Source organism: Coturnix japonica, chromosome 2 (genome assembly GCF_054131305.1).
Source record: "Coturnix japonica strain WE chromosome 2, WE-NBRP24, whole genome shotgun sequence".
NCBI classification, from domain to species: Eukaryota; Metazoa; Chordata; class Aves; order Galliformes; family Phasianidae; genus Coturnix; species Coturnix japonica.
In genome coordinates, this window is record NC_140664.1 from 111864395 (window position 1) to 111875218 (window position 10824).

The 10824-nt window shown below is 39.5% G+C and overlaps 1 protein-coding gene across 4 annotated transcripts in view; it reads right to left on the reverse strand.

Moving 5' to 3' along the window:
* Positions 1 to 9852, reverse strand: part of ABCB5 (ATP binding cassette subfamily B member 5) — a 36517-nt gene extending 26665 nt beyond the window's left edge. For 2 of the 4 annotated variants that reach the window (XM_015853839.3, XM_015853843.3), the window contains exons 1-9: positions 9720 to 9852; positions 5954 to 6021; positions 4826 to 4913; positions 4648 to 4693; positions 3444 to 3597; positions 2986 to 3052; positions 2568 to 2759; positions 1244 to 1415; positions 136 to 260 (exon numbers count right to left, since the gene is read on the reverse strand). In XM_015853839.3, the coding sequence (XP_015709325.2) occupies positions 136 to 260; positions 1244 to 1415; positions 2568 to 2759; positions 2986 to 3052; positions 3444 to 3597; positions 4648 to 4693; positions 4826 to 4913; positions 5954 to 6005 (896 nt within the window). In that variant the 5' untranslated portion in view covers positions 6006 to 6021; positions 9720 to 9852. Of the gene's footprint in view, positions 1 to 135; positions 261 to 1243; positions 1416 to 2567; positions 2760 to 2985; positions 3053 to 3443; positions 3598 to 4647; positions 4694 to 4825; positions 4914 to 5953; positions 6022 to 6706; positions 6916 to 9719 lie in introns of those variants that run through there. The other 2 variants (XM_015853841.3, XM_015853840.3) reach the window with 2 other exon arrangements.
* Positions 9853 to 10824: the final 972 nt, after the last annotated feature.

Below are 10824 nucleotides of genomic sequence, written 5' to 3' on the forward strand. Positions count from 1 at the left end.
ATGGTCACCAATGAGAATCTCACTGCCTTGCTTCTCCAAAAACAGGCAAAAAACCTCAACCAAAAAAAAAAAATAAACCCACAGTCTCACATATATTTCATATTTTAAATACAACTATTAGTTCAAAAAGCTTACTTTGCTAATGCCTTCTGCTGTCCATTGAAAGCCACAACAGTCCTGATTGCAGTCAAAACCTCTTCAGCCACAGCTCCTGCTTTGGCATAAGCAGATAGCTCTTTAGCTGTAAGGGATGCCAGAAGCTGTAAGTTGAAAACTGTATGTTACTGCAGCATACAGAAGTATTGGTGAATAAGAGTGATCAACAGTCAAGGGAAAGAACAGAACTATTGGAATGCAAGGGTCATCTCCTCTGGGCCCTGAATTACTCTCAACTCCAGCTTTTCTCATTGTGTCCCCACTGCAGTTAAAGACCACATCACATCAGCTGACTTAACATGTTCCTCCTGGGCTAAGGTCAGTCTACAAATGACATTGTTACGTGTATGGGATCAGGCAGGTGAGCTGAAGCTGGCTGGACCCCAGTGAAGGAGTCTAGGAACTCTATTTCATAAGGAAGAATTTAATGGACTGTAGCAATAGACAAGGGGGATAAAGAGCACTTTTAAAAAACTGGTGCTCAGAGCATATTGAAAAAAATTGTGAACTGAGATGTTTGGAATCTAAAACAGCAGTGAACATTAAATTATGTATGCTAATCACACCACAGGTCCTGATATTCTTCCTACCTTCTTTGAAAAACTTGAAGAGGGGGTAAAAAAAACTAAGTAAGTAACCACTTGGAAGCAAGCAGTACTCATAAATGTGGCTACAGTATGTGACAGGGGAAAAACCTTTCCTTGTCTAAAAGGAAAAACTAGTATGGCATACTATATGTATGCCATAGTTGCAAATGTTAGCAGCATAAAGCCTGGTAAATCATCAGCAAGAAACATGGTGTCTTCAGGCAGTGCTCTGCACAAGGAAAATACTAAGCAAGGAAGATGCTGATGCAGATCCTCCTCCTGCCACATGACATGGAGACAGACTAGATGGATGGGAGAAATGGCATGCAAGTGCATGCTTGGGAACCCACAGAACAGCTACAGAAGCAGAAATTACAAAGTGTGGAACAATGCTCCCAACTTAGAAACAACTCTATGTTTATCCCATTATGACCCTCCTCCCTGTATATGAAAAGAACTGTAATGCTTTTTACTGGTTTTGTTAACCCCAAAACACTTACAGTTGACCAGACTGCGGCTGATGCAGCAAGCAATGGACTGACCGACAAAATCACCAGTGTAAGTTTCCACCCATGGACAAATCCTATAATAATCCCAGTCAGAAACGTGGAAAAAAACTGTACAAATATACAGATCTTATCTCCAATGCCTTCATGGATGGTGTTGATATCACTGCAAATAACAATAATAGTAAAAAAAAAAAAAAAAAAAAAAAATTAAAAAATTTTAGCTTTCAATAATTTTCATTCTACCTCTCCTCTATTTCATCCTGTGTGGCCTAACATCAGAAGTATTGCCACTTCCTAACTGGCATACCAAAACCTCTAACCACAGCTACTGAGCAGTGCTAGTCTTTTTGTGGCCAAAGCACAGCAGGAACCTATTTTTCAGGACTAGTTTTCTGTACTTTCCACCATTTGCTGCTGTTTCTGTGCCCAGTTACTAGATCACTTGTGACCTAGTTTCTCGACCCAGCATCCAAATCGAGTAACACAAGTAAGCAGCCAAACTGCTTCCTCACCTCCTGTGACCCTCTTCAAATCACTCTTTCCTCTGTGCTCTCCAATACATTTTATATTCCTAATTTAGGTTACAGCCTCAGAGAAAGCATTATCTCCATTCTATCTGAAAACTATTATTTGGGAGAACCTATGTTTTTCCATGCATACTTCCTTTCCCATTTTCTCTTCAGCAAGTACAGACACTAGAACAGAGAGGAATTTCATTTTGGGTTCTCTTGCACCTTTCAGGACATAGATCTGTCCAAAGCTGCCTTAAGACCCAGGAAAGTCTGAAAATGTACATACTGTCCTATTGTATTCTGGATCATAATCCTAATATCTAAATCCACTGAGGGATATGGAAAAGTACCAAAGACTAAGAGACACTGGACTGATTCCAGCCTGAGGTCTGGCTTGATAAAAGTGTGAGTTCATTTCCATTCAATAAAGTGTCAGAGCTTTTCAGTATTTGTAAATAGCTGGAAACAGCAGAGTGGTTTGTTTAGTACTGTCTGCCACATACTTATAAATGCTACAAAGCCCACATCAGACAAGTAGAATACTTCATTTCACATCATAACCCTTTCAAATGCGTGTATCACAGAAACAAAACAAATGAAGTGGACAAATAATAATGAATTTCTCCCTCAGAAATGTCTTAATTTCACTGTGACTGAAAAGGCTTTAGTGGTTTTGCTCATTTGATTAAATAAAATCTCTGTAGACTATCTCGTGTTTAAACAAAAACCGCCATTTATCTTCATGCTCAGGAGGTCAAAAGCAAACAAACAAAAACAACAACAAAAACAAATATAGTCCTCACTCTGTAAGTCTAGTGTTCAGTGTTCCTATCTGGGTGCTATCAAACCAAGCCATCTCCTGATGGAGCACTGCAAAAAAGAACTTCCGCCGAATCCTTGATGTTTGCCTTGTAGCAGCGATCAAAAATGTCCATACTTGGATGGTGCTCAGGATCAACACAGCAAAGCCAATTCCCACATAGTAGTAAGCAAACCTGTGATAAGGGAACAAAAGACCACATAACCTCACAGCTTCTTGTGGAGGAGGTTACACAAAAAACAACAAAAATTATGTACCCCACCAAAGTAAATACGGAAATCTGCAGTGCGTTATAGTGAAGCCTTTCTGCATAGGTAAAAACTTGGATTTCACTCAAAGGGATCACATGCACACAAGTTCCCCAAATATTCTGTTAACAGATTAATTACTATGACTCTTACTTTGTCATTTCAGCTTCTATATCCACACCTGGAGTTGGCTGACAACTGGAATTATTTCCTGAAGCACCTGTGGGTAAAAAAGTACTTATGAATGTATCATACATAAAAGATACATTATGACAATACAGGGCTACCACAGTCAAAGTGTTTTGTATTTTTCAATTAGGGCAAGACGCGGCAGACGCACATTTATTTTTCACCAAACTTCTAATAATAGCAAGTAGCTGGTACAAAAGGTGGCTCATCCTCCTTACTATCCCACCTGAGATGAAATTCATTCATAAGAAGCATACCCAACACACTGCCTATTATTTGATTCAAGCCATGACAATTTAATAAGACCAGGTAATTTGCAAAAAGTTGAATTTTGCTCATCTTGCACTCATTCTGACACGTACCAGTCTTAGCTCCAGTAGCAAAACATAATGGTATGCGGGGAAGTCTAATTCTTAATTTACCTTCTGACATACTTGAATTCACACCACTCAGAACAAAGGCGTTTGTCATGTCTCCAAAGATAATGATCATGAGTGGCAATCCAGTACCATTAGCAGCAGCTGCGATCAAACCAACTACCATCAAAAGTATATCCACCCAATCAGCATAGCGGAACTACATGAACATTAAAGAAAAAGAGTAAAGTTATGCTTGGCAGTTTACATACTTGATACAGTACAGCAGACATACCGAATGCATTTCTATCTATGTATTCTAAAAAGCGGCAAGACTACAACAAAAAGCAAAATCAGAACACAAGAAGAATTTTGTAGTAGGTACTGTTGGTACCTACTAGTAGTAGGTAATGTTAGTAGAAAACATGATTATTTCAACCCATCAGGAAAAAAAAAAAAGCAAGGAAAAAAAAATGTATGCCCTTTATGTTTCTAAGTTTTTATCTTCTTTGCACAATTATTGAATTTTGCTCTCATGCAAGCTACATATTTACCAAGATTAGCATCTCTGAAATTTAAACAAGGGTGAGGTATTGATTAGCACCTGGATTGGATCTACCAGTAGACAAGGTCTCTAACTGCAATTACACCTTAACGCTTACCTATCCTTAAATGTTTCCTCACTTCAGAAAAAACAAAAACAAACAAAAAAAAAACCAACTACAAAAAAAGTGAATATGAATTTCAATAGCTGTTCCTGGATGTGATTCATCTGAAACGAGAACATTTTATTCTTGACTGTGCTAAACACACTTCCAAAGTGTAAACAGACATGGAGTAAACCACAGAACAATAGGCGTTCTCTTAGTTTAGAAAAAGCAAGCCTGCACGTAGAGTTACTTGGGAATAGATTTTTGGTAGAAAAAAATGGGCAAAAAAACCGTAACACTAGCCCTTCTCAAACAACAAGTTTTTCAGACATCAAACACAGGACAAATCCTTTTTAAACAGAACCCAGGCAAGGGCGTGCACACTACGTATAGCCTAGATCAGCCTTGGTACAGGTAAGCCTCAGTCTCCAAAACCAACTCCTTGTTAGTGCTGTAAGCACTACCGATAAACCAAGGTAAGACTTAATGTAAGAGCACCAATGATAATATTTCATAGGTCTCTGGGTTTTGGGGTGTTTTTATTTTTTTTAATTTATGAATCACAATTAATAGTGAATCCACAATGACAAATAAAAGAAGATACCAATCTCGATACTAACCAGTTCAAAGATGCCAACCACCTTTTTCTCTGACTTATCTTTTTTCCTAGAAGACACAGAATACAAAGAATACAATTAATATAAGCTTTTTCTTTTTTTTTTTTTTAGCAAAATCATATTAAAAATACACTCCCACACCCAAGACAGCCATGGCCAGTCTGTTGAATTCAAGTCCTACTTTTTTTTCTTGGCCTTCAACTGGTCACTTTCTTCAAGATTTTCCTCATGTTGGAAAGAAGGGTTATCATATTCCATGCTTGCATGTTCTGCAGAATAAAAAGCAGATTTTCTTAACATAACATTCCACCCTTTCTGCAAGTCTCTTGCAGCTTCTCCTGATAATTCTTTTGCATTTCAAGCTTAAAGACTAACATTTTCTCATATTCTTGAATAGACCAGTCTTTTCTTTTTGAAACTTTCTTTCTCTTCAGTTTACCTGCTTTCTCCTCAAGAAGCTTCCAGCAAGATTTCTGAGATGAAACCAATTAAAAACATATTTACACAGACAAGCTATCAAAGACTAAATAAACCGAGCAACAATTCAACACAGAAAACAGGCTGCAAAAAGGATAAGCCCTAAAGAAATAAGTGTAATTGCTTATCGTCAAGGTTGTAATTGGTGTAGATAACATTGAATACAGGTGATTTCATTCAGGAATCATGTATTTGCCTGTAATAATCATCACTATTATTCATACTTCAGTATTTGGCACTCGCTCACCTCCTTTGTGCTAAGGATTTAAGAATTATCCTACCCCAGAAAGCTTAAAACTGTAAAAGCACGGGATGAGGTATAATAAATGGATTAAGAAACTAATGATAAAAGGGCTCAATACACTAACAGTTTCCTATGCAGACTAACCTTGACTGCGGAGTGACTAGAATTTTCTGTATGCTATTTTTCATATACTCTCATCAGTCAGTTGAAAAAGACTGACTTAGACAACCATATAAAGCCATCAACCTTAACAAGCATGTCTAAAGAATGTTCTCCAGCCCAGACTAGGACTCACCAAAATAGTCTTACGCAGGTAAATTAATTCTTTTAAAGTTGGTAGAATGACTCATACATAAGTGTCTTCTAGGTGGTGACTTTAAGCTACTGAAAGCTCAACAGAAACCAAGTGAGCTGAAATCACTAAGGAGAAAAAGTCAGGTATGCCCAGCAAATTGCCTGCAAATGTACAGACTTGGATACTGCTCATATTCTGTCTCTGTGTCAGTGAGGGAAGAATTATGATGCACCTTCAGATAGTTCCAGAATACACTCTGAAAACAACATGCCATTTTCATGCCTGCAACTCACCAGTTTCAAAAAGGTCCTTTTCTGTCAAATTTAAACTCCGATTCACTGTCATTCTTTCTTGTATGATTCTGAGATAAAGAGAAAAGTCACATGAAACAAAATATACACAGAAGAGAGAAAAAATATATATATATAACCCCCTCCAAAGAAGAAAAAAACCTCACAAACCAAACAACTCTCCACTCCCCACAAAGCCAACCACCAAAAAAATCCACACTGAATCCTCTAGAAATAGTAGATATTTAGTGTCCACATTATATCTGCATTTCTCCACATGTCACTTTATCTAAGTACAACAATTATGCAACTGAAGTATAACGATAAATAAACCTGAAATAGTGTGATTAAAAGCTGAGGAAATCTTACTGACAGTGCAAATAGAACCTGTTGCTCTATTCTCAGCAGCCTGTTTTAAGTCTCTAGATTATTCACATTTGGGTTAGTGTGAATGATCCGTTACAGGATAGAGGGTTTACTTCATTAGCTTGAACTAAACTTACTGGACAGATGTGCTCTTGATTTTTGCCATGCAGCTGCTAAGAAACGTTTAGAGACAGTAAACAACTGAAGTGCCAGCTGTGCCCAGGCTTTATTTGATGCAGCTTAACACATACAATCAGAAACAGACATGAATTTGATGTAGGCTAAAACAGTAACAAAACACATAATCAACCCAATGTTAAAAAACATCTAGCTTCAGCATCCTCAATTAAGGTTCCTGGTTGTGCCTTTCCTCGTATTATTGTAGCTTACCTTTACATCTCGTGCTGTACCCTTTCTTTTGGTTCACTAACGAGGATCAGCCCCAATAGAACCCCTACCTGCCTCTGCCCGAACGCCACGCTACCGTGACTGCCGGCTCAGCCGTGCCCTGTTGCTGCTTCCCGGGCGGGACCTCCCGCACCCCGCCAGAAGCGGAACCGCCCTTCCGTGCGTCCGGAGCTCGGCTGGCAGGTGGAGGTGGATCCAGAGCCTAGAGAGCCCTAGCGGGGGGTTAGGCTGGCAGCGGCACCCCGCAGGGAGCTGCTTAGCACAGCTATCCGAGCAGTGCTTTCTGTTGGTTCTCACCGTTACTAACACTGAATTTTAGCTTGGAAAAGTTATCACAAGAGACCACTTCTGCAGGGGAGCTCTCTCCTCGCAGATTTTCAGGCACATGGAGGTAATTGGGTGTAGAAGAAAACTTGTCCAGGGGGAAAGAAAGAGGTAAAATCAGGTTTGTGAGAGTGCTTCAGATTTGGGGAACTGCTTCACTGCATTCAGTGAATTTCAACCGGGAATAAAGATATTGAAGACCTCTAACTAGACCATTGAAAGCATTTTCACTTCCCATTTCTGAGCAACATCAAGATCAAAGCAAGCTAAACTTGTTACTGTGCTCAGAGGAACTAATAGACAAAAGCATTGTGTTTTGCTCATGTAATTCTCTTCCGAGAATTTGTGTTGGGTTTCATTTTAGCAAAACTAAGGTTGTTTTTTGCCTTGGGTTAACTCAGCAGTCTTTGTAATTTTTCCCCCTCTTAGAAGAGAACAAATATACAAACAGATTTTCTGTGCAGCCCTAAAACAGAGGTTCTTCCGCTCCCTTCCCCACCTATACCAAAGTCTGCATCATTTACTTCCAGTAATGAAATTAATGTCTATGAAAAATGCACTCTGCTTGTTTCCCCATTCACTCAAATAACACTGTCCCAAAGCCAAGTCTCAGCTAAGGTAGTCAGTCAGATAACTAAAGTAGTTCTTGAGTGATGTGTTCGGGGCTAAACCGAATTTAGCTTCCCGCTTTAGCCTTCCCCGTGGTATTCAGGTTACATTTAACATATTGGTTATGGTGTCCTGAAAGAACCACAGAAGAGAAGGCAATTTTAGCCTTCATTGCCTCCTACCCACTGGACCGTCTGTATTTGCTTGGATTCCAAATTTCTGTGAGTCAGGGTTGCTACTTTTTAGTACTTTCTTCTTTCATCTGCAATACCCAGAGCATGTGTTGCAGACTCAGAGTTAAGCCTGAATAACATCTATCAGCAACTGCTTATGAAAAGCTTCTGCAGCCATGAAGGATCTACATTTGCAGAATTCAGCTGAAGGGAAAGGGAGGCAAACTGAAATATTGTGCTGCCCCAGCACCAAGGTTCCCTGCTGCATACACTGTTTTCTTTAGAGGCAACAGGTTTGTTTCCTTGTTAGTCCAGGACACAACTTACTTAGAAGAAGTGGCAGCTGGTGAAGTTTTGATGCCTTTGAAACACACTTTCACAGAATTGTAGAATATCCAGAGTTGGAAAGGAACCACAAGGATCATTGAGCCCGACTTTTGGATCCACACACAACTACTCAAAATTGAAACCGTATTTCTGAAAGTACTGTCCACATGCTTCTTCATCTGTGTCTTGATGCTGTGATCACTGCTCTGGCCATCCTGTTCCATGCCCACTTCCCTCTGCTGAAGAACCTTTTCAGAACGCCCAACCTGCCCCTTCCCTAACGCAGGTCCATACCAGTCCCTTGGGCCCTGTCACTGTCGCAGAGAGTAGAGCTTAACACTGCCCCTCTGCTCCCTGTGAGAGCTGCAGCTGCCATGAGGCCTCCCCTCAGCTCCTCTGTTCTGGGCTGAAAAACCAGAGCACCTCAGCCACCCCTCATACATCTTGCTCTCTAGATCCTTTGCCATTTTCGTGGCCCTCCTCTGTCATAGTTTTATGTCCTTCTTATACTGTGGTGTCGCAAACTGCACACTATCCTTTAGATGGGATCAGAATCCTTACCAGTGTGGAAGGTTCACTTTTCAAAACCTCGTCAGCAGCCATTAATACACATAACAACACCAAAGTGACAGTTGCCATTCACATCCACTCCTCTGTGCACTGCACACAGAGTAAAGACATGCCCAGCTTAGAAAATTGAGCCCAAAAAAGGTGTAATGTGGACTCTGTCCATAATGAAGTGGTTGACGCCCCATCCCTGGAGACTTTCCAGGTGAGGCTGGATAAAACTCTGGGCAACCTAATCTAGCTGTGGTGTGCCTGCTCCGTGCAGGGGAGTTGGACCATATGGCCTTCAGAGATCCCTTCCAACTCTAACGATTCTGTGACTCTAAGTGTAACTACAATTAACTGCTCCATACTTCAGTGAAAAATAACATAATCTGGTGTTTTTGCAAAAGCAGAAGTTCTGGACTAAAACATGTATATATGAAGGAGAAGAGACTCCCATCCACAGAGAAAGGAACAGAAGTAGTGAATAAATTGAAGTTAGAAATAATGACCTGGTAACATCTTGGGGTGCATTATAATAAAATATAATTTAGAAGGGAAATGTTATTTTGTGTTTTATCCAAAATGTTTTTAACTTTAGAAAATAATGCAGCTGAAAAGTATCCTTGTAATCAATGCAAATACTATGATTCTCTGCATTTCTTTTTATTTGTCCAGGAGCAGTTGGCAGTAGGAAAGAATAAATTAAATACTATCATGTAATGTTAATTAACACCACCCATAACTGACTGAACTAGAAGAGATACCTACACTGAAGATCTGTTACTCGTAAGCACAGAATAATTAAAAACCAACAAATGCTCACCAAAGAGTCCTCAAAAGCAGACACTAGAATTAAGAACTTATTTCTCTAGTAAAGCAGTAGAACGGAGAGAACACAATGCATGGTATGTTAAAGTAGTAGACATCTGACTTTAATGGAATATCTCATCAAAATAGTAATCAAATGCAAAGAGGGAGTATTATGTCATACAAGCTTTGTTGCTACTTACTGATATGCAGAAACACCGGCACTTCTGTGTGTGGTTTATTGATCCTGAAGAAAATGCATGGAAGTGAGTAAATATTCATCAATTTAATAGAGAGGTACTCATACTGGATCTGGCTGGCCAGCAAAGTGTCTGCGCTACCCCTTGGTGCCATGACATATATATAACAACAGGAGACAATAAAGTATTGCGTGCCAAAATGAGCAAGGTCATTCAAATAAACCAAAGATATTTTTTACAGCTTCGTAGTAGTTTTTCATAAACATGTTTCTTCTGGGTACGTGCAGAAGTTCAGACCGAGGCACTCTGTGTTTGTTCCCAAGTTACACAAGCCCTTTCCCAAATGCTAGTTCAAGCCATGATCTGTATTTTTCCACACGGTCTACCCCTTTATGGATTGTACTGAAACATAGCGTTTTTGAAGATAGCTGATGTGCATTGCTTCTAAATCCCACATAAGCAATAGATTGTGCAGCAACTAATAAGGCAGATAAGAAAAAATCCAATAATACTGTACAACCACACCTCCACCATTAAATTAATTATATTAATTAAAGGAGGCTAGCCAGGTAGAGGTAGGATCATTTTTTAGTTGTTCCATTTCTTTGGATCTTTATCTGGGTCATTTTGCGAGTTACATTTTTGGAAATGTCAGTGTAGTAACACTACAATCAATGTTAATAATTGTACAGGTACCCCTTCGGACAGCAGTCAACATGTCTAATCTGATTATCTAGTACAATTTTTTGTGTTTGTTCTAATCCTTGGTTGGTCAGACCAATAGCTTGTTGGGTTACATTTAGTTCTGCTGCAGTATGATTAGCTAATGCAGGTATTTGCCATTCAGTAGAGATAAATTCAGCTTGTGATGAGGGGATGGTCATGGCATAGAAACATCAAGCAGTCCATTTACTCTGATGTCTGGTGAGAAAGGTTGGGCAATTAGTTTGTGTTTATGGCTACTCAGAATGTATTGCACTAGGCACATGAAACCATCCCCAAGTTCATCATCCAGTCTAGTTAGATGATAGGTATGGCCAGCCATATTGACCACAAACCCACAAAGAACCTCACAGTATCCTATGCTTAAAAGACGTATGAGGACTCT